This window comes from Pteropus alecto, unplaced genomic scaffold (genome assembly GCF_000325575.1).
Source record: "Pteropus alecto unplaced genomic scaffold, ASM32557v1 scaffold80, whole genome shotgun sequence".
Lineage (NCBI taxonomy): Eukaryota > Metazoa > Chordata > Mammalia > Chiroptera > Pteropodidae > Pteropus > Pteropus alecto.
Window position 1 is genome coordinate 709,784 of NW_006430460.1, and position 24,284 is coordinate 734,067.

Sequence of the window (24,284 nt, forward strand, 5' to 3'; positions counted from 1 at the left end):
GATAGGGTCTGGGCCTGCCGCACGGGGTCTTTGGCGGGGGCGGGGGGGGGTTGCCTTCCAGCACGGGGTCTTGGGAGGGGGTTCCTGCCGCACGGGGTCTCCGGGGTCTGCGCACCGGGGGTGGTGCGGGGGTAGGGCTGCCGCTTTCCTCTTTAGCCCTGGGGGAAGGAGGCACTTCCTGTGAACGTCACAGGAAGGTGACACCGTACTGTCCCTCTCTCAAGGGGCTCAGGTGGCGCTCCAGGGACAGGGAGAGAAGCGGACTGATGGGGAGCGTGCGACGCCGAGTCGGGGGAGCCACGGGACACCCCCCCACCACACACACACCCACACACCCACACAACCACACACAGGCGGCGCCCGCACAGGTCCGCGCTGAGAGGCCAGGTGCGGGCGAGCGCGGCTGCACAAAGGGACGCTGCGGCCACCAGGGCCCGAAGGGACAGGGATGGAGCTCACAGCTCCTCAGGAGTCCAGGCTGAACAAAGGTGGCTGAGCGGGCCGCAGACATCAGGCTGGACGCTGGGGAGAGTCGTGGGGGCGCCTGGTCTCCGAGCGACAGCAGGCGCTGGTCCCCAGATTCACACCACAGAAACGGGGGTCCCGGGGCTGCGGCCTCCGCCACCATCAGGAAGCCACTGTCTCAGCCCCTAAATGAACCCCCCTCTATCGTGACCTTTCAAGCCAAGTGGACCCCACGCGTGTCTGCGTCCACGCACAGCTCGGTCCCCCGAAAGGACCTCCAGGGCGCCTGCCTCGCGGAGCCTCACGCGCTGTCCCCCCGCAGCGAGGGGCGACACGGCAGGGGTTGGTGTGGAACCGGGGGCCACACCGTAAGGAACTTGCGACTGTCCAGGGCAGTTTCGGTGGCCACCAATGGGTGACGGGGCACCTGCCACGTCTACACCTACAACCGGCTACTTGTTTTCAGGACTGAAACCCCAGAGACAGCGCACGTAACTAAGAAACAACAGACACCCTCTCATCTCCGAAGACGTAAAGCCACGCTGCTTTAGCAACTCCCTGTCCCCCGAAGAACAAAAACACAATAATTAACCAAAAGTATGCAGATCGAGGGGCCGTTTAATCACCTCCACTTTTCACATCCAAAAAAGCATCACTGCAAATACACTCACGAACGGCTGGGCCCGCATATCCACGGCGCCTGCCGAGAGCCGTCCCTCCCGCCTGGCCCACGATGTGATACGTGTGCCCACGCACGTGGCTCGTCACTCGCTCCCAACCCCAGGCATGTCACTGATTCATTTTTCTAACTGGGGATCAAGTCACAGCTGTCGCTAACCAGGTGCGTTCGCAGCAGTGGGGAGAGCGCTCAGAGCATTCCCGTGCCCTCCCTCGGTCTTGAGGTTTATTATTCACCTTGTTTTGCAAAGACTGAGCATGAGTCTGAGGGGACTGGCAGGTGACCGAGCAGAAGCTGGAACCTCCAGGTACCCCCGCTCTACCACACACTGCCTCCAGCTGAAAACCCACTTGAGGGTGGTCCATTACAATAACGCTCAGCAAAATGAAAGCTGATCCACAGGCCAAAAAAAAAAACTAAAATATTCTTACTTGTTTACAAGTGGAAGACTAAGGGCCCAGCCAGCAGCAAAGTCTGGATATTTAAAAACTGAAGGATTTTCAGAAAAGGCGTAATGGTGAATTATTGTAGATTCTTCATCATGTAATGCTTTTCCTAAAAACCATTCCTGTTAAATAAAGATACAAAATGTCATTTTCTTAAAAAGCCATGTCATATAAGACCCAAAACAATCATTATTAATTTAAATATTCTAGATGATAATTAGCTGAGATTACATATTTTTTAAATTTTTAACAAAAATATAATTCATATTCATGATAATGAACAGAGCATAATCTTGGTCTATAAAGAGAGTAATTCAATATCATATCAGGATGAACAAAAATGTTAGTCATCATTACACCATAAATATATAAAAGTGGTACTTTATAGAGTAGTCCCTATCGAAATACTATTAAGGCAAAGAAAGTTTTCCTTTCTGCCCATTGGGGTTTGCTAAGAATTTGAAAAATTCCTTCCAGAATCTGTGCCTATTTTATTCATTCATTCATTTGTTCATTCAAGTAACATTTATTACTAGTGATTATCAGCGTTTAACATTTATCCCACACCAGGCAGTTGACAACAGAACATGAAAGACAGTGGACAACACGTTTACAGTGACAGAAGACAGTCTCTGCCAGGCAAAAATGGGACATCTAGTGAATCTACCTCAGATGGGAAACCCTGGACCTTTCTGAGCAGGTGAATGGCTGTCATCTGAATGAGAGAGAGCCTAGATCATTAGGGTGGCAAGAAACCAGGAGACCAGTTAGGAGGCTCTACCGATGGTCAAGGCAAGAGAAGACAGCAAGCTGGACCTCGGGGGCGGTACTCAATCTGGAGAGAAGATGAATGTGTTTCTGGAGGCTGGCTCAGCTGCCAACGTGGGGTTGATGGAAAAAGGAATCGGTCACGCGTCCTAGGACTTTTGCGTGAGCACCTGGATGGATGGTGACGCCAAGCCTGAGACGGGGAAGACCGAAGATGGAAGGGTTTAAAGGGCCATCAAGAGTTCAGTGCGGAATGCTGAACTTGAGGTCCCTGTTAGACAGATACGTGGAGGTGTTAAGCAGGTGCTTTGATACAGGAGGAGGGAGCGCATGGCTCGTCCCCTCTCAGGTCCTTCATGCTCTGCTCAAATGCGACCTATCAGCGAGCTGTGCCCCGAACACCCCACGGAGAATGGGAAGCCCGCCCCCGCATCTACCCCTTATCGCCCGCGTTCTGCTTTCTCTTCTCTGTAGCACATATGGCCACCTGACACGTTATCTGCAGTGTGGCTTACAGCTTACCTCCCTCGCAACAGCAATGCCCCCTGCTCGTGGGCAGTGGTGTGGTTCATTCCGTACCCTCTCAACCTTCAGAATACCTAACGTGCTGGGTGCTCACCAGTGTCGGTTAAATGAGGGAGCTTTAAAAAGGAGCCACCCGTAAGAAAGATACTAAAACACGCAATTTAAATCCAGCACCGTAAGTCCTAAAAGTTCTACATACTTTCTCTCTTATCCAGCCGTCACCACCTCCGTCCCTATTCCCCATCAGAAAACAAAAGTGGAAAGGATGCACTACCCTTTCTTAAGAGCCTCCTTCTGCTTGTGTCCCACACACAGCCAGAGTCTCAGTCACCACTGGGCAAGGGGAATGGCCCTGGGACACTCAACGTCCTTTTTTAAATCAATAATATAGCACTTTATCAAACTCCTAAACATTAACCAGTAAGAAAACCATCACATTTAACATAACATGTCGATACAGCTTATTGAAAGAAATAAACATTTCGGTGAATTTTAGCGCCTTCTTTACTAATATTCACTGTTATAATTGCCTGTTCCACACATAATTTTATCCCAAACACGTTTTCATGTTTTAACTCCTAACGGCAGTGTTCGGCTATCATCTAGTATAAAAAAGTGCTTTTCAATATTTTTGTCGTGTACTATGTTGTAAACTAAGAGGGAGATTAATACAGAATCTGTGAAAATCCTTAATGATTTTCTTAATGGCTTCATAATAAAGACAATTATTATCAAGATAAAGTGTAACAGAATAACCCAGATGGGGTTCTACTAGGACCTGAGAATGACTCTTTACCAGTACCAGGGTTTCACCTCTACTAAAAACAGAAAAAGTCTAGACATTTCAGCAAATGCACACTCGTATTAAAAGCATACAGTGGGAAAAAAAGAAAGACTTCATCAAGATATGGAAATTTCTAGAAATCACCTAAAGAGGCAATTTAACAAAGATTCATTACTTTAATAAAGATTAACATTTTCCATTTAAAATGGTGTTTAACAGCATAAATTTGCATTGGTAAGAATGACAAATATTAAAGGGAAAGAATCAAACCAAATAACTGATGCTCGAACACACTATTATATCCTACTGTTTTTATGTAGTTTGTGCCACTATCAAAGCCAGGTATTTGTTTAATTTTTTTTCTAAAATTTCAAACAGCAGGGGGGAACAAACCACACCGGTTTGACCAAACTTCAACATTACGGAATTTTTATTCCCAAATGCTAGTTTCGGAAAGAGAAAGCATCTTAAGTTTCTTTGTCACATGGCAGAGTTCACAAAAAGGGGGAACATCTCATTTTGCCTGTTCTTGCTTTTCATGAACTTGCTTTGACCTTTTGAATTCATCATTCCAATTTCCATTAAAATGCAGAGTGAGTCACCACCCTCTGTACAGAACTAGAGTGACAGGTAATAGAAAAATAATCTCCAGGTGAAATGAACACTAGGAGGAGAGTAAAACTCCTACGTCCTCAAGATTTGGGAGTTTTTCCCAAGTCAAAGGGAAACATAAAAGCCTAACAAATGTTTTACATAAACCATGGCAAAAAATACATAGATGCTGGTTAGCATCATCCGAAAAGATGGGATGAGGCACGGTCATAATTCTTCTCTACTTTGAAGGAATTATTTTTTTAACCTAACAAGTCTCCCATTCAGTTTTATCTGTGTCTTCCCACAAAGGACCCATCGTGCTTGTTCCAAGTTTAAAGCACCCCGTAAAGCGATCGGGGTAAAACCCGAGCTTCTCCAAGAGAACAGAAAAGGTGGCTCTACTCTCGCAGCAGCCCCCCACTCCCCCGGCAGCCCCCTAGCTTCCTGAGGTGCTGACCCAAGCCCAGCTGGGTCATTACACGGTTCTTCGGTTGCCCACGAATATTTTATCGACCACCTACTACGTGTTTGACACGCTCATCAGATTGAGAGATAAACAAGATCCAGTGGCTCCATCATATCTGCACAAAATAAAATTTGAAAATATGAAAGTAGCTGTGAGTCTCCAGGCCTCCTCAGATAGTGCTCCCTCTGCTTAGAACACTCTCTTTCTCGCCTGTTAACTCCTACTCCTCCTACAAGACTCGGAGTAAATGCCACTTCCGTTCCTGACCGTCCCACATTACATCTGATGCCCGGCTATGTGCTTCTAACAGGACCCTATGTTTCCTCATTAAAAGATGCCTCACTTTCAACTGTCATTGCGTCTTTGATCCTGTCCGATTCCTGCTCCCCTGTAGTGTCCGTGTGTCAGGATCTTTGTCCGTTTGTCGGAGCCCCTGCTGTGACAGTGCTTGATAAATAGCTGATACTTAAAAAATATTTCTTATCTAAGATAACATGTGGTCAGCCTTCGTGAAGAGAAAGAACCAATTTAAACTTATTTCTGAACTCTGGGTCATAGTGTTTTAACTCCGAAATTACTAGCACATATAAATAGATTTTCTTCCAGCTCATTGTAAGTTCCATCCCTCTGAAAGCTACAGAAGTGAAAGAGAATTATTTAACATCGCTATCCAGATAGTCAACTGTTATTCTGTTCTTTTTCATTTTATATTAAGTGTTTTTATTAGATTGAAAACCCTCTTAATGAAAATTAAATCTTCTTTTAAGCATTTTTCCCAAAAGATAAATACTGGTATTGAAACTGTATTCACCTTTGACGGGTCATATCTTCTGAGTGTTTCTAAGAGTTTCGGAACCTGTATTCTCGTCTCTTCTTCACAGAAGAAGATCCATGATGAATTTCTGCTATACGTTACAGAAAAGCTGACAAAAGGAAACAGGTTATAGTAATCACTTTATAAAGTGAGTTCATAATAAGGTTTAACACTGATAGGCAGGAAATGGATGAAGGACATATACAATGGCAAGAAATCTACATTTTTCCCCAATATCTTTCTTCAATTAATAGTTCCAGCTTATAGGAAAGCCAGATACTAATGGTTTAGACAACGGCTAAAGTTCTTAAAGTTAATTCTCTCCGTAACAGCACCAGCTCAGAGGACAGATAATTTTCAAATATATAGACATTTTTATCTTTTAAAAAGCTGCTCATAATTAGGTGTTGGTCATCAAGAAATTTGGTTAATGTAATTATAAAAAGTTGAGTTCAAATTTACTTCATTTACTGGCTCTTAGGGAAAAAAAACATCCTCTTGATAAGAAAAGTAGGGAGCTTACAAGTGGAAGCGTCAAGAGTTGACATAGTTTGAGCTAAAAGTACTGCGGTAACGGTACTGCGGTAACAGTGGGAGTTAAACATACTGCAGTAACAGTACTGTGGTAACAGTGGGAGTAAAAAGTACTGAGGTAACGGCGAGAGTTAAACGTATCGCAGTAATAGTACTGTGGCAACAGCGGGAGTTAAAGGTGCTGCGGTAACGGTGCTGTGGTAACATGGGAGTTAAAAGTACTGTGGTAACAACAGGAGTTAAGGCAGTAATAGTACTATGGTAACAGCGGGAGTTAAAGGTGCTGCGGTAACAGTACTGTGGTGACAGCGGGAGTTAAAGTGCTGCGGTAACGGTGCTGTGGTAACACGGGAGTTAAAAGTACTGTGGTAACAACAGGAGTTAAAGGTACTGCAGTAACAGTACTGCGGTAACAGCGGGAGTTAAACGTACTGCAGTAACAGCACCAGTTAAAGGTGCTGCAGTAACAGCAAGAGTTAAACATACTGCAGTAACAGTACTGCGGTAACGGCAGGAGTTAAAGGTGCTGCGGTAACAGCGGGAGTTAAACGTACTGTGGTAACAGCGGGAGTATGGTCCACGCGCCTTCCTGCTTGGACAGCTCGTGGAGGAGGAGGACCTGGGGCAGTTCCTAAAAGGATGTTATCAAAGAAGAGAAATACATAAAAATACAATATATATATATTTTTAAAAGACAATATCAAAACGCAGGAACTTTTAGAGCCCCGACATCTTACTCTTCACACTGCATTCTTCTCTCTTCTCTTCTGGAGCTACTAGAAAGGAAGGATTGAGGCTGAACCCACACGGCCTCCCCAGCACCCAGACCCCGAGAGCTGCCGGCCCCCTCCAGGAAGGGTCTTCAGCGACTCCTGGAGCTGACCCGAGATTTGCATATTTGCGAAGGTGACAGGGAGGGGGCAGTAGTCAGAGAAAACGCAGAGGCATCACAAGTCTCTAGTCTGGACACACCCAGGTAGCTCATGGAAAATAACACACTTCGGCTAAACCAGAGGATATACTCCCCAATCCACCTCAGGTGAAAAAAACGTTTTTTAAAGTGCCCTGAAAACACTAACTCACCATAGTAATGAAGAGTTTGGGGTAGAAATACGAGAAATATAATCCTTAAGTATTCAAGCAACGATAGTAATAGCATAATGACGGAATTTCAAAATTTATAAACGTAGGAGGAACTAAGATTCAGAAATGAGACAACCGTGGTTGAATAAACATGCACACATGTACGTGAAGAGACAGCGATTAATAATTTTAAGGCTATGAATGTTAGCTTTGAAGAAAAACATTATTCAATATATTTCAAGTTGTCACAAGCCAAAAGTCAGATACCTAATATATTTGAACACCCCCAACCAATGTTAGTATGTTCTATGTTTTATACTATTTCCCGGTAACTGCTACCAACAAAAGACTTTAAGAGCAGATGTCTAAATATTTGAAATATTACTGCACTAATATAGATTCCATTCCCATCTTAAAGTTCTTAATTTTCATTGTCTTTTTAAAAAATTGCCATGTATACATGCACATACACACACATACAGGTACACGAGGGATTATACAAGAATACAGTTCACATGTGAAAAAAACTTATAATGTTAACGTTTGCTTAAAACTTTCAAATAATTATGAGAGCATGCTAATATGACATAGCTAGACAAGAAACATGGCAAGTATTAAAAAAAGTTTTATAAGACTGTACATAGCAAACGAGCTATTACGTAGCAATTGAAATTTTAATAAATAAACAGAAACACCTTTATGTTAAATGGGAAAATACAGGATTTCAACTGTGTGAGACAAACTCGTACATGAAGAGAGACTGGAAAGGAACCGGAAAAGCGAAAATATGTCAAGATGCCAGACGTTGCTACGTACATGCTTTAAAAACCCTTGAACGTAGTTAAAACGTAGTTTGGTTTTAAAAATGTCTTGAGGATAAGTGAATGCACCTCCAAATTTCTCTCCTGAACAAGTACCATCCTTCCTAGTCGGAGGGAACAGGCGTCAGCGGGTGTGACACCTGAGCAGGACCGTCTGTGCAAAGGCTGCAGGGCCCCTGGCTGGCAGAGGCAAAGGCGTTGGGACACCCCCTGCCACCAGGGACTACAGCAGGCAAAGGTTTAGTCAGCACAAGGGGGAGTCAAACTCTGGACTGAAATAAATTCTGCACATGACTAGCGGATTGTACTCATTCTCAGCTCCGTTGCTTTTTGTCCTCTGCGTCACGTATTTATGGATTTCGTGTTCGCTTCAGTTGGTGACCACAAACATGGCAATCGAGCTCTCTGACCCCGCCATCTCCATACAGAAACACGTCAAAAACGACTGTGCTGTCGATGGCTGTCTCCACAGGAGTGCGAATGACTACGCCTCAGAAATGGTAAGTTCTCCCTTGACACTCAGAGCCCCATTTTGGTTAACTCTTGATGAAGCCGAGGTCGGTTTAATTATCAATAAATTTTCACCTACTCATCCTCAAAAGGCCCCAAGAGTTTTTATTCTTGTTACATGTATGTGTGTATAAATACGTTCTGTGTGTGAATAAATACAGAACATCCAAACAGATACGCACACACTTATATGTATTCGCACTTCTGAGATAACATAATTTAAGAGGTCACGGTAAAATCTTCCATCAAATGATCTCATCCCAGTTTTTACACTTAGAATTATAATAATCCAGATCCTTTCTATCTAATACCACAGATTTCCTAAACAGTGCCATATCACCAGCTTAAGGCACTTTTAGATGCAAAGCTTCTTTTATATGTAATTGGATGAATGACTGAGCATTTTCAAATGAAATATCGAGGGGAAAGTAAGAAAATGTCACGTCAACAGAAAATGACACTCAGGCGTGGGCTGTGTCAGCCGTCAGTTTCCATAGTGCCCGTTCCCAGAACCACTTCTAACCTGAAAGGCAGGAACGCCACAGCACGGCAAGCGTCGCGGGGAATCACAAATGATCAAATGCGGGCGCGTGACAGGAAGGGGGAAATAAGTGGAAGACGTGGCCACAGCGATCGGGACTTCGGTGCCGACTCTCCCTGTCCTCCTTGCACTAAAGTCGACGTTCATTTCCACCATCGCCATCGACCGCTGTGCTAAGTGCTGCCTTTGAACATACTTTTTTATCAGATCGAGGCATATATTCACTAATAACTACTGGAAGCAAGCACATTCGAAACCAACACTCCGATTCAGTCTCGGGTTCTCACACGTATGCATCAGAGAACCGGGTGTGACCCCATAACCGAGTATTTGAAAAAAAGCTTCGAGGAGGCAGAAAGCCCATCCTTCTCCATACGGAGAGAAAACCATGAAAAATGTAGAGCTGCAAATACCAATGGTATGAATGAAAAAGCCAACATCGGAGCATGGATGAAAACAGATCGACATTTAAAAATGATCATGAGTTTCTTTCATTATTAGGGAAATTTGGTGTTGAACCACTTTAGTTTTGCTGCCTCTGTCTGGAAAGAATTCAGCTCATTAACTCCATGCTGCTGGCCTTTTCCCGCCCACAGACTGTTCCCCAGTGTTTGTAACTTGTCCATTCTTTAAGTTAAAATAAAAGCCTTGCAGAACATGAGCTTATGGTCTAACGCAGTCTCATTTGGACCAAGAACTAAATCAGAAAGTAAAACCCGAGCCGTTTTTTTTCCCGTTGAAAGCCTGGTTCCAGTTCAGCTGTTACTTCCAACTCTAACTCTATATATTCTTAGTCACTGAACTGAGCTTTTTGACCGGTAAATAAATTAGGATGAAAATCAACATCTGTTTACTATTATCGTTTCTTCCATGAGATATAGGTATGTCTTACAAGGATAATAACGGAGACGTATAATATGCTGTTTGAAACATGTACCAGACAGATTTACGAGCCTTTAAAAACCCGGTATTATTTATGGACTGGTAGATTACATAGGATGCCTTAGTAACGTATCTTCCAGGAATCGGAGCCTCTGTTTAAAAAAAAAAAAAAAAAATCCAGCTATCTATCTGTCATTAACTATCCTTTCTTAACTAGAGAAAAAATATGACCTCATTATCTACAAAATTTATTTTTATACGCTATTTACTGTGAAATGCATTACTACGTACGTTTTTATAGCTCGTATAAATCTGTTTTAACTCATCGCTCATCCATCGTAGGAGGCGGCAAAGCCTAGCACAAAAGGGCTGATTTCTGGAGCCAGGACACTTGCATCAGAACTGTCACCGTGTCACTGCTAGGCTGTGTGACCTGGAGCTTGCTAGTCCCTCGCCTGTCTGTGCCTCCATCAGCTCCTCTCCCACGTGGGGACCACGGCAGCCCCGGAGCCCGAGCTAGTTAACACACGCCTCCACTCGGCACATGCCATGCACGTGGACGTCACCGCTGTTACTGATATGACAGTATATCTGGTGAGCAATGACTACATGGCAGGCTGTCCAGGGAACGCGGCAAACGGCTGCGGAAAGACAGGCTGAGTCCCTGCCTTCCTGGCACTCAGGTTCTAATGAAGCAAACGAATCTAGAAGATGATGTCAGGGATAAATGGTAAAAAAATAAGAAAAAATTAAGCCGGGTAAGGGGTGGAGTGAACAGGACACTGGACTAACAGGACACACCAGCTGCGCCAGTCTGCGGCCGGCTCACTAAGGCCCCAGCTGTGTGTCGGGGGCAGCGGGGCAGACAGAGGAGGTGTGGGGCCGGCCGGGGCTGAGATGCGGGCCTGGCCACACTGTGCGCTCGTGCCGTGACCAGGGGCGAGTCACTCGGGACGAGCCTCAGCCCCCTTTCTGCAAAATGGCCACGAGAATGGTAACTAGTCACAGACTCAAGAGCTCACACCTGCGCAGCACCGCGTACAGGTAGGGCACTGAATAAAATGGAACGATAAGGGTGACACGCACACAGTGAGTCAGCATGGACTGTCGCCGCCGCTCGCGTCTGTCCCCAGCCAGGACCCGGCCCCACACACCAGACATCTCAGGAGCCCCTCTGTCCTGCCAGCTCGCACGGCAGGCCCCCTGCCTGGCGTTCACCCTTTTGCTAACCTCCAGCGACGCCCGTGAGTGACGCCCCATCTATGGCAGCCCTCACAGCTGCCCCGGGCAGGACCCGGCAGCCTCCCACTGTTCCTTCCGGGCTCAGTGCAAATGTCCTAACACTAAAGGGAGCTCTGAAGTGACCGGCTTCTTTGGGTCCCTGGCTCTGGCCTCAGCATCCTGGGTGGCAACGTCCAACCGGCCACACTCGATGGCAGGCCACCCTCCCTTGGACTCAGGGGACCAGCGTCTGGCCTCCGGGGCTCCCAGTGGGGTGAGCCCCCACTCCCAGCAGAATCACACAGGGTGGGGTTCTTTGGTACGGAGGACAGCTTCAAACACTGGGCAGCCAGGGAGAGCCCAGTGTCTGTGACACGGCCTGGCACACAGCGTGAAGAATCATCGAGCTACCTGTGTCCCCAGGAGGGGGCGGGTCCCACTATTGTCCCCTCCTGGGCATCCTGCCCGTGGCGAAGACCCGATAAGAGTCATCGAAAGATGGATGCCACGTGCTTATCCAACACACGTCATACGGCCTCCAGGGTGACAGATACGTACGGTGATGCCGAACACCCGTCAGTTACGACGGAAATGAACTTTTAGGAAGTAATTAGGCACCGATTGCTCTCACCAAGAAAGCAAAGTTCAGTGGCAGCAGAAGGAGTCTCATGTAACTGACACGGTCTCCCCGCCAACTAAAAAACCTCTAAACACAGAAAACCATCTATGTCAAGACAGGACAGTTAATGACCGTAGAAGGCCATCTTTCTCAGGCTTCGTCACACTATAATCTATGAAAGGCTTTGCTCTGGCTGTCCTGTTATTTCATAAAAATGAGGGTTTGGGGTTTTTTTTTGTTTTGTTTTGTTTTGGAAACAAATGAGCCGAGGCCTGACTAACTCAAGAAAATAGTGATTTCCAAAACTTTCTGTGAGCAAGCAAAAAAAATCATTTCTTTGTAAGGTCGAGAGTCCGCCAGGTTTTAAATAAAGTTCATACCACCAAAAAAAAAGGCAACAACATTGGAAGTGCCTGTTCCTTTCAAAAGCTATTTAGTTGGGGGTGGTGAGTGCACAGATTTCTAAGCAGCTCCATTTGGCTTGAGGCAAACAAATGTAATGTGGCATCCACCGCAAAATGCAATCGACAGCTGCACCCAAGCCCCACATTAAAACCTAATAAGTGTATCCCACTGCTGAATTTGCTTTTCTGTCTTTGCAGGATGCCTTAAAAACGGAACCACAACTTAGTAGAACCTACTAAAAAAAACAACAACAACAAAAAAACCACGATGATGCTTTATCTCTCTCCACTGTTTTAATCTGTCCATGTTTAGGAACTCCTCTGGGGAACAAAAGTGGTTTCTACAGCGTTAGGCAAGTGGCAACACACTTCTGAGGATGAGGAACAATTCTCTTGGTCTAGGACCTCCTTGGTTGCTGGGCTCCAAGATCCGGAAGGCAAAGAAGGCTCCTGTGACAACCTCGCCATTACGATGGCACCTCCGGATTCTCTGCCAGATTCTGAGCTGCCAAGTGACAAAATAGACTTTTCATGCGACATCCACTCCGGAAAGAATTATGTTAAAAAAAAAAATACAAGTCAAATCGTGAATGACACGCAGACGCTCTGTGCATAGTAGGCATCTAAAACGAGACGCCTGATTATCTCGGAGGTCACCCCACGAACTAACTGTCCTGTGGGCTTCTGTGAAGCCCGCACTTGGCTTTGTGTTCCATACACCTTAGTATAATGTCACATGACCCTCCCATCTGTCACACAGGAGAAAAAAACTCAGGGCAAAACGGCACTTCTTCAAAATCCGTGCCCATATGTCTACGGATTTGCGTTTAGGACATTTGTCACCAACTCTGCTTTCCGTCCATCCCAACATAACAAGGTCCCGTCCCTCTGCCTACACGTGCTTTACTCACCCCTGCGCTGTGTCCCCATGAATGCCAGTCCCCACTGGCACCCCGAAGTAAGCCCCTACCCAGGCATGCCTTCGTCTCCCAGTTCCGTGTCCCAAACCAGTGCCCTCCAGCTAACGTCTGTCTGTCCTTCCCACCTGCCTTGACAAAGGCCGGGTGTCATATGCTCAGCTGGTGCCGTGTTAACTCACGCTCTTCATGTCACTCTGCTGCCTGAGCGGCCTCCAGCGAGCTCCGTGTCTCGAGGGCCCGTGTGTTGTCCAGACGTGTCCCATCACACGCAGGTGCCTATTGCCCCTGCAGGTGTCCACGGAGCATCTGCTGAGTGACCATGTCAACATACTACTCATCTCGGGCCCAGACGTCGGCCTCGTGACCAGCGTCCTGATCAGGGGTCCAGGGAGCCTGACTCCCCAGTCCCCACGCTCCACGGTGGCCCAGACGTCTGCCAGCCCGCTCGTCAGGACAGATACCAACGACGACCCCAAAGCCATCACACACTGCGTCGTGAGCTCTAAAACCAGACATGGGCACCACGACGCGCCATGACCCGGATTAGGTCGGAAACCGCGGAAACGGTCTGACCCCTCGAGACGACTCCAGGCGCCGTGTTCAGCTCCACACTTGCCTCGTCACGAGGACGAAAAGTGTCCGCGTTTCTCGTACGGCCGCACCTGTCAGCACCCTGAAGCGCAACGGGCCCAGGGGACGGCTGGCCAGCAGCGGACGCATGACCACGGAAACCATGACGGTCTCGTACCTTCGTTTTCTTGGCAGATTCGGTAGTCAAGGGCAACTGACAAAAGTAATGAATAAGTAAACGGCAGCTCTAGACATCTGGGGGTGTGGGAGGGAGACATATTTTGGGCCACCAGATAAATATTCAAATGGCACAACTTACTGCATTTCCTCCCTCACTAAGCCGCTTCCGTGAAGCTCGTGGTGGGCAAATCGAGGGAGAAGCCCCAAACCGCCACCTGACAAGGTCACCATTCAGGTCCCAGGGGACATGCGGGTCCCACGGAGCCTGATTGTTAGAGGCCCAAAAAAAAAAGGCCTGTCCCTCGAAGAAGCCAGCAAGCTCCTCGCCACAGAGCCGGGGACCTGGGGACATCCTCCACCTCCGAATCTCGGCTTCCGTGGCTGATGGGTCTCAGGGGACCGTGCCCCGTATGACTTGTGCACCTCAGCGCTTGACGCTGAGGTTAGTCCCGCGTGTCCACCTCCACGGAGTTCTAACTCATCGCCGCCCCAGGCGCTGTGTCAGCTGTCAGCATCTCAGCCTCCAAAGTGCCACTCGCGGGATAAACTCGACTTTTAATCACGCACGTAGCATGAAAAAAACCCAAAGGGGAAAGAGGAACAGGGACCAAGTGTAGCTGCTCAGCCTACGATCTTTCTGGCCACTTCAACCGCCAAGTGACCTTTAACCCCAACACAACACGACCGAAGTCGCAACAGGACACTCGACCTAGTGAGTGGATAGAGGCCAAGGGTTAGTTTTTGTAAAACAGCAGGTCCTTGAATAATGCTGTTCACTCAATGTTTTGTTATGACTTTGATGAGAAAAGTCCATTCCGGGCCCCGGCCTCTGTCCGTGTGGCTTCTGTCCATGTGTCCTCTGTGTGTCCTCTGTCCACGTGTCCTCTGTCTGTGTGTCCTCTGTCCATGGGGCTTCTGTCCGTGTGTCCTCTGTCCGTGCGGAGTGTGCACATTCTCCCCATGTCAGCATGAGTTTCCTCCAGGGACTCCGGTTCCCCCCACGTCCCAGAGACGTGCACGTGCGGGGACCTGGCCTGTCCCCACTGTCCCCATCCGAGTGGGTGTGGATAGGAATGGGAGGCCCCGGGATGGAAGGGCGTCCTGTCCAGGGTGGGTCCCGCCGGGCGCCCTGAGCTGCCCGGATGGGCTCCCGCCACCGCGACCCTGACCTGGGAGAGCGCGCTGGAAACTCATTATCTCACTTTTCTTATTCGTCTGTCCTCGATGGATGTCGAGCTCACGTTTCCTTCCGTGTTTAACAGCAGAAGGGTTCGGGGTCTTTATTTGGAAGCTGGGGGATGTTTCTGTCACCCAGAATAGGCCGTGGGACTTGATTAACTCCTGTTGCTATCAATGAGCCTCGGGCGGTGCTGCTTTCGATAACGTCATTTCCCTTAAAGTCGGTTTCCAAGAACCACCGACAGTGTTGAGTCCGCAGAGCCAGCTTCCGTCCTCGGACAGAACTGCAGAATCGGACAGACTGCGATGGCATTAAAGACAGGCGTCCTTACTGCGTTAGTCCGTATTCCACTTATTATCACAGGAATTAAATGCGGGGGTCAGGGAGAGGGGTTTGCTTAATATTAATTAAGTCTTTAAATGCAAAACCAAGATTGCCACCTAGTGGCAACCTGAGTCACCTACAAGACAGCCCGCTGAATGTCCAGGACGATAAAAACCAAGTGTAAGACAAGGAAACTAAACAGCACAGGACGGGGCCCAAGGAAAGGTAAACACTTCAGACTGCACAGCTGTCCCCAAAGTTTTAAAAGCTGAGAAAACGCGACGGTGGCAATGTGTTTGGCTCACGCTAGGTGCCCGGAGGCCTTGGGAGGGGCACAGAGCAGGGGTCCCCAACTGCTGGGCCATAGCCCGCGCCCTCCCTGCTCTGTTAAGAACCAGGCTGCACGGCAGGAGGGGAGCAGCGGCAGGAGAGAGAGCAAAGCTCCATCTGCGTCTGCGGCCGCTCCCCAGCGCCAGCATCACCGCCTCAGCTCCACTCCAGCTCCTCAGGCCTCAGATTCTCACGGGAGCACCGGTCCCTGGTGCCAAGAAGGTTGGGGACTGCAGGATTAAAGGAGAAAGGGCACGCAGGGGTGCCCACGTGGGACACGCCATGAGCACTGAGGTTCACGCAAGACCAGGAGAGGGGTGTCAGGATAATACTGATGACGACGTGCAGCCAGTCACATGCCCCAGGCTCGTGGGCGGATGGACCTGGCAGACACTGTGCTCAGTGAAAAGAGCCAGTCACGCAAAGACGAGTGCTGTGTGACCCCACTTACGTGAGGTCCCGGGAGCAGTCTGCCGCAGAGACAGCAGACTGGGGGTTGCCAGGGCTGGGGGTGGGGGGACAATGGGGACAGTTTCAGTGGGGAAGGTGGGAAAGTTCTGGAAACGGGTCGCATGGCGTAGATGTACTTTGCACTGCAAGTCTGTGACAGAAAAATGGTCCGGATGGCAAATTCCACATTGTACGTTTTCTACCACAATTAGAAATAACGACCACGGTGCACTGGCAGCAGCCCGGGCGGGGACCCTCCCGAGGCAAGGGCCCGGGCTGGAGCTGCACGCACAGGCTGGCCATACGGAAGTGGGGCCCAGAAGCAGGGACTAAGTTCATGAGCCTGCTTGCCTCTGGCCGCAAGACACATGGTTACACTCCGGCCAGCACACATCCTCCACTGCTGCACCCGGTGACGAGCTCCGCGTACAGGGGGGCCTGTGACCCCCCCAGCTTTAAAGCACCCAGTGGTCCCCAGCTCGGTCCTCCACAAGAAGGGGGGACCCTGCCCCCAGCAGCACCTCCCAAGCTCGGTGTCCCCTCAGTGGACGAAAAGGAGGCCCACGTTGTAACGTGCGTTGCTCCCCACCGAAAGGGCCCCCCGGCCTCCTCCCCTCTGTGAGCCGAGTCCTAGGAGCATGATCCGGCCCCCAGGTCCTCGGAAGCCACTCTTCCCGAGAGAGATCGGGAAAGGCAGGCAGAAAGCCAGCCCCTGTGTGCATGAACAGTCACGGAGGGATGACTCATCACGGAGCATGGGGCCACCCGTCCCCCGGCCTCGCTGGCCATGGCCATCAGTACGGGCGTGCAGGGGAGACTCTGACCTGAGACATGCTCTGCTTCTGTGGGACAGAGGGGACCTCCAGGAGCACGGGCACACGTGGCACGCAGGGACACGCGTAAGTCACACGCGACTGACCTGATGGCCGCCAATCACAGTCTGGGGTGACGGCCGGGCCCAGCGAGCCACATTCCATCAGTGCCGGGTGGCCGCCCATGGCAGCCGCCAGTGCCCGCTCCGCGGGTGTCCCCGCGAGGCGGAGGGAGGCCCGGCCCATCGCGTGGCGGCTCGTCGGCCTCAGATGGAGTCAGAACTGGTTTACAGACCAGAACCTCTCAGAGCTGGGAGTAGCCGTTAAGGCGGCTACTTCTTCCACTGAATGTCCAACCCCGGCCGCCACCGACAGGAAGACAGCAGTGTGTCACACACACACGCACCTGTCACCGTTCTCGCTGACACGACCCGCGTCTGTCTTGAGGGCAGTGGAGCAGGCCCAGAGGGGTTATTTTATTTTATTTTATTTTTTTGCTTGGCTCAGGAAGAAAGCACCAGTGGACACCTGGAGAAGGCTGAACTTCCTTTGCCCTGAAACCTCCAGCATTAAAGTCAGTTCCTGCCTATTTTAAAACTTTGTTGAAATGTGCCTGTACATGTCGATCTCTCTCTCCACGATCTGTCTCAGATAACACATTATAAAGCAGATCAAAAGTTCAATTAATGGTACCCAATTAAAAAGCAGGTTAAGAGACTCACAGAGGAAGCATCACACTGAGGTTAATGAACACGTTATTTCGACATGAAAACTGCCTTAGGACACGTTACTAAAATTCCGAACATTAATTATCTCTGCTTTTTTAGGCCCCGCTTTTGAAAAGTTATTTCTTCCGCTCCTTTTTAAATCGTATTTTGTGACAAAACATGACAGTCCTACACGAGTATATAATTCTCTTAAGTTAAAAAGGACACGATAATTTAGAATGCGATGCTTTGTGCATTACGAATTAACTAGTGCGTTTTAAACCATAAATAGTCGCTATTAAACAAGCAAAACAAGTCAGAAGAGTTGTCTAAACAAAATTGATTCTCTACAGACCAAGTGCTGAACAGGCGTCCCAGACCGTCTCGACGTACCTGGGCGAGAGACGCAGACTGCTTTAAGATGCTGTTTTTTAACTGTTCTGCTGTCTTTGCATGAAAGGAATTACTTTGACTCTGGATGACAAAGACGATTTCTTTTAAATCTAGAACCAAAAGAAGAAAAAAACATTCGGGTATTTATATTGTAACGAGAACTGAAACAAACTTGAAAACAAGTTAAAAAAACACACAGTGATTAAGGCAAAACTTAGGGAAAACAGTCGATTTATATGCAATTCTAGCCACAAAGTCTCTCTTTTAAAGCTGATCTCTGAAACCTCCTTCCCAGAAGTCAGCAAGTCAACGGGCTCGGCGTCCTAGAAAATCTGAGTAACAAACTGGGAATCGGCTCCCGCATCTGCCAAACAGAACGGCTGTGACGTGGGCAAGTGGGACGATGCCTAGAACACTCACCGCCCAGTGGCTGGGAACTTTGTTCGCAAATAACCTTTTAGCAGCTCACAGAGAACCCTGCACTGTGCTGTTACCTGTCCTAGGCTGGGCTGTGTCCCCCCAAACTTCCCACGCTGGGGGTCCTGACCTCCAGGACCTCGAACGCGACCTTCCGTGGACCTGGGTCTGTGCAGAGCTGACTGACACAGTGAAGTCGTGAGTGTGGAAGATGAAGCGGAGATGCAGGAGAAAGGCCTCCGAAGACGCCGACCTCACCTCCAGCCTCCGGAGCCGAGACAAAACTCTGTGGCCTGAGCCACGGTCTCTGTTTCTGCAGCCTCCGAGAATGTTCTGGGTGGCCCTTCGAGGGAACTGCATGTGTCCCAGAGTTCCCAAGAGCGGTGATCGCATGACTCAGTCACTCCGGCCCCACCGCACGAGGCCCCCCAGCCAGACCGAGTGCGCTGTCCAGGACAGCTACGACCCCACAGCAGCAGAGCTGCATCAGGGCCCCTGCGTGGCATGCCCACCTGACCAGGAGGGCCATCAGGGGCTGTGCTGAGTGGAGAAGCACACCCAGCCTCCCCCGGTTCTGAGTTTGTAAGAAAGAAATGTAGAAACAGCCGGGTGTTGGCAGATGTCACACTGATGGCAGCCTCCAGCCGGGTCTACAGCAATGAGCGTGGGGACCGTCCCCCACCATGAGTGTCCCCTTGATCGCCTCCACTCTGGGACATTATATTCTATTGTCCATTATCTTCATGTATGCCTTCGCTCAGATAGTCATACAGCAAATAGCTCTACCGCGAGCCATCGAGCTCCTAAAAATCATCCAAAATGCTCTTTGGTTAAAACGCAGTAAAAAAAATTTAAGAGGAAACACTGAACAACCTGCTAGATGTGACCTCGCTCATGTCCGGTCGGAGTTTATATGAACGTGAAGATTCCACAGAGCTAGCTCGACAAATCGGACTCCCAGGCAAGGCTTAAACTTCAACTAAAGTGACGTCTCCCACTCAGCGCCTCTGGAACACTGACTCAAACCGACGGATGAGAAGAGTTTTAAAGACTCACTGGAACGAATAACTTCTGCAACATTAGTGAAGTTAGGGACACACTAAATGACCCAGAAATTCTGCTGCTTTTAACCATCCTTGAGAAACTCTCCCACGTGTGTAAAGGAGTCTGTAACGAGTGTGCTCCCAGCAGCATGGTAGACAAGGAAACATTGGAAAACACCCCGAATACCCACTGACGACATACACAAGTCAGAATACTATTCCACCCCCAAAATTAACCAGCTCCCAGATAAACACTGTCGATGAATCAATCGTGTGGACAGAAAGCTGGAAAAAAGCAAGCTGCCGAGGAATAATTACAAAAATCAATGGTCTACACAGACAAACACACATGTACATAAAGTGGATATACGCTACATACGTGTGCATCTATACGTGTGCGTGTACACGTGTGAAAGTGTAAGGTTGCACAAGGCTGATGAACGGCGAATCCGGATGCCGGTCCCAAGGCACCAGCTGCATTGTTTTATTTCTTAAGCTAAGCACCAGATCCACACGTGTTCATTATATGCCCCTTCACAGCTTTTTGTATGTTCAAAATAATTCATCGTGAATTTTTAAAAGAGCAGCAGACCCATCCGTCAAAGGCTGACGCCACGCCGACCGCATCATGACTCCTGCCGCTTCCGCAGGCCAGCGGGGCCCGCCCGACGCGGGGAAGAGGCTTCGCGAGAAAAAGGGCAAATTCTCCCCCTTTTCGTGACCCAAGTCACGTGCCGTGAGTTGCACGTGTCTCTCCCACGACGAAGAAATCGTCCGTCCTTCCCTCGCGCCTCGGTCACGCGCGCTGCGTGCGCTCGCTCAGCAGACGCCACGTGCGGGCCGCTGGGGCGCCACGGCGACCGAGCACAGTCCCCACGCGTCAGCGCCCGAGTCCAGGGCGCGGCTGGTGGGACCGCGAGACGCCGCGGCAGCTGTGGAGAGCAGTCTGGAGGTCCTCGGAGCCTTAACACAGACCGACCACACGAGCCAGCGTTTCCACTTCGAGAAAAATCCAAAACACTATTCATCAAAAGGACATCTGCACCCCCGTGTTCGCTGCAGCATTATTCACAGTAGCCGAGACGGAAGTAACCCGGGTGTCCGCCGAGAGACGAATGGATGAAGGAGAGGCGCCACGTCTCTGCGGCGGAAAATCACTCATCGACAAACAAGGGTGAAATCTCGCCGCCGGTGACGGCCTGGATGAACGTGGGTGGACCCAGAGGACGTTATGCTGAGGGGAATAAGTCAGCGAGAGACAAATACTGTGCGGATTCACTTACACGTGGAATCATAAAACAAAAAAAAAAAAAACAAACCAAACCGAACCAAACCAGACTCACGGAAACAGAGACCGTGATGGCGGCCAGGGGGAAGCGGGGTGGGGGGCTGGGTGAAAACGGAGCTCGGCAGCTGCAGAACCGTCACGGGGACGTGAGGTGCAGCACAGGGACCACGTCAGTAACACCGTGGATTCACTTACATGTGGAATCATAAAACAAAAAAAAAATGAACAAACCAAACCGAACCAAACCAGACTCACGGAAACAGAGACCGTGATGGCGGCCACGGGGGAGCGGGGTGGGGGGCTGGGTGAAAACGGAGCTCGGCAGCTGCAGAACCGTCACGGGGACGTGAGGTGCAGCACAGGGACCACGTCAGTAACACCGTGGCGAGGCTGCACGGTGACAGATGGGGACCACGCGGCCGGGTGCATACGTGTCGAATCGTGACACTGTACACCTGAATCTGATATAGCACTGTGTGCCGACTACGCTCCAGTAAAGTTAAAACTTCAAAAAACAAAAAAGCAGAAGACGGGCCGGCCTCACGCAAAGGGGGAAGCGCAAAGCCTGGGGCCGGGGACAATGACGAGCGACAGGTCACCTCGCTGCGGTCAGCCCCAGCCCCTCCCAAAGAGAGCCGGGCGAGCAGGGCGCGGAGCCGGACACAGCTGTCTGCTTCTGTCCCTGCCACGTTGGCTCCAGGAGGAGCGTCCTGACCCACACCCCACGCCCGCCCCGCCGGGGTCAGACGGCCAGGGCCACGGCTCCCGCTGCCCGGCCACAGGGCCAGCAGGACGAGTGAGACGCTGTGGCCTTTGCTGCCTCCTCACTGGCTGCTCGTCTCCAAACTCAGTGCAATCTGCTTTCAGCAAACACTGCCACAACTCCAGACAGGCTGTCGCTGCTTCTCCAGGGATGTGCGACAAAGGGGTCCTGAACCAAGCGCCTGACGATGACGATGAGTGCAACGGAGGAGATAAGCCAGTCGGGGGTACCGGGGGGATGGACGATTCTGAGGCCGGTGGCGAGCTGCAGGGGACGGGGGTCCAGCCGCCAGGGCCAGAGCGAGGGCCAGAGCAGGTCCTGCGGGGGAAATGGTTCTCCCGCGAAGGTACAGGAAGCGAGAGGCCCTGTGTCCCGCGGTGCCGAGCACCCGGCACGTGCCAAACACGCTCCTCGGCACCGGTCCCCCGGTCCTCGCCACCCTACAGCGTGGGTTCCAACGGGCTGGCGTCTTCCTGGGGAAAGTCGACGTGGCAGTCTCCGGATGAGAGCTGAGTAACAAGCGCCCTTGATTCGGGACCGAGGGATAAACACTCACACAGGCACACACGCACAAAGAGCCACTGCAGCCACGCGTCACTTGTGAGGATGATGTCACTAGCGAGTCTGCGGACTGGGCAGCGAGCCAGACGAGAAGGCACGGCTACCCGTCCTGAGGGGCTGTCACCTGCCGCCGGGCCCGGAGCCCTGAGACACAGTCTAGGCACGCTGACCGCACCGGGCAGCTGCTTCGGCAGCCTGTGGTCCTGCGGACGACACAAGATGGTGGCCAAAAAGCCCCCGTGGACTTTTTCAGATGACCGGACACCGAGGTAAGTGTCCCAGGATGGCCACTGGCAACTGCCAGATGCAGATTCCTGGTCCAGGCGAGCCCCCCCCGCCAGCCCTCTCAAGGTCACGACCCGACAACGGTCATTAGTCAATTCAATAAGCCCTTCCCATGAGGAGACCCACCCGCTCTGCAGAAGAAACATGCAGATGAGCTCCACACCAGGGTCAGTGGCCGAGATCTGCACGTGGGGGCCACACAGAGGCGCTCACGGTGAGGAGAAAGGCAGCAAGGCCACGTGTCTCCTCAAATGAGGCCGCTCAGAGCTGGCGGGCCCCCGCACCCCACTGCGAGCCGGGCCCCAGACGCCACCCAGCAGAGGGCCCCCACTGCACAGGGCCCCACCCAGCACAGGGACCCAGCACACAGGGGTTGTCCTGCCTGGCTGGTCCTCAGACCCAGTGCCCAGGACGGGGATGCCTACGCAGGAAGACGGGCCTTTTCCCTCTGTCCAGGGACACCTCCTGGGGAGAGGCCACGCCCCCCCACATACACACAGACGTGTGGCCTTCCCCTCCCCGTCCACACGCTGGGCGCGTTCCCCACGGAACACAAGAGGGACTGACTCTCGGTCACAGCCCTGAAGGCACAGCACGGGCCGAGCCGTCCCCTCCACACCTGGGGTGAGAAGTGCCACGGGCATGTGGGTGGGCCACCTGGGGGCCTGCAAGGGCTCCGGGCAGAGGAAGGCGAAGCGAAGGCCACAGCATGTCCACTGCTCCCACCAGTATGGCCCGTCACAGAGACGGCGTCGCACCCATCTCTGCCATCCCCAGAGGGCCCGCCTGGCACGTCACCCGCCCTCCGGGAAACTCAGTGAAGGATGGCGCCGGGGACTAAATCCAGCACGCGAGACAGGTGTCCTGTGTCCCCACGGGGGTGAACGCCGGCCTGGGCCAGAGGCAGCGTATTTGGACAACAACAGCATTTACGCCACAAATAAAATCGGAAAAAAAAAATACACTTCACTGAAACATAATTTACGAGAAATACACCTGGGTACATACTGTTAAAAAAAAAAAATCATTACTTACCTATGTCATGTTTCCTTGATATGTCACTTTTCTCCAAATTCTGTATTTTAAATAAAAGAGAAAAAAGATCAATCTCATCACATAACAAAGCATTATGTACGGAACACATTAACATTTTGGGGGCAAGAAACTGAAAATGAGCTCTTGGAAATGTGTGCCTAAAAACACAGACCAAAATTAAGGAAGAAAAGCAGCCGTGATATATGTCTGCATCACGACGGACGCCTCCCGTGGGGCTGTCCCTTACGTGACCTCAGGAAGTCACCTAACTGAGCTGAGGCTCTTTCCTCCCACGTAACACGGAGCTAACACGCAACTGGCTCTACGTTCTTGGGAGGTTAATTTAAAAGCCTTGTGTGAACCTAAAACTAAAAACATGAGAGGCAACAGCATTTATTTGAGATCAGTGAGAACAGCTGTTTGGGAAGCACTGACTCACTCAGGCAGAAGCCCAGCGTTTGGATGAGGTGATGGTGTTTGTGAGCAGAGGGTGGGGACAGTGACATCCATAGAAGAAAGGCCTGCTATCGGTGCAGGTCACGTAACATGATGATGCTCATTCTAAAGGTTCTTACTTTCCATCCAGTGGCCATCGGTCCGGTAGCCACAGATCTGCTTTCTTGTTATCTCTGCAAACAGTTCTTTGGGAAACAAGGGGGCTCAGCCCGTCCAAACGTGACTTTGCTGCGTTCAGGCCCAGGGGTGCAGGGCCTAAGACACGCAGGGCAGGGCAGGCCTCTGCTCTAAAGCGGCCCCGAGTCTGCTATGCTCCCCACTTGTAAACTCCAAGGGTGACACCCCCGTGAAGACGAGTCCTACTAAGTATCGTCTTTGTCATCTTTCGGGTGTCACAACTGCCACCACGATGTT

The 24,284-nt window shown here is 50.4% G+C and overlaps 1 protein-coding gene across 5 annotated transcripts in view; it reads right to left on the minus strand.

Moving 5' to 3' along the window:
• B3GLCT (beta 3-glucosyltransferase) overlaps window positions 1–24,284 on the minus strand; it is a 76,936-nt gene that overhangs the window by 25,867 nt on the left and 26,785 nt on the right. For all 5 annotated transcript variants that reach the window (XM_025046885.1, XM_015590277.2, XM_015590264.2 and 2 more), the window contains 5 exons: window positions 23,415–23,454; window positions 18,023–18,132; window positions 6,630–6,706; window positions 5,539–5,650; window positions 1,576–1,712 (listed from right to left, as the gene is read on the minus strand). In XM_025046885.1, coding sequence (XP_024902653.1) covers window positions 1,576–1,712; window positions 5,539–5,650; window positions 6,630–6,706; window positions 18,023–18,132; window positions 23,415–23,454 — 476 coding nt within the window. The remainder of the gene's footprint in view (window positions 1–1,575; window positions 1,713–5,538; window positions 5,651–6,629; window positions 6,707–18,022; window positions 18,133–23,414; window positions 23,455–24,284) is intronic.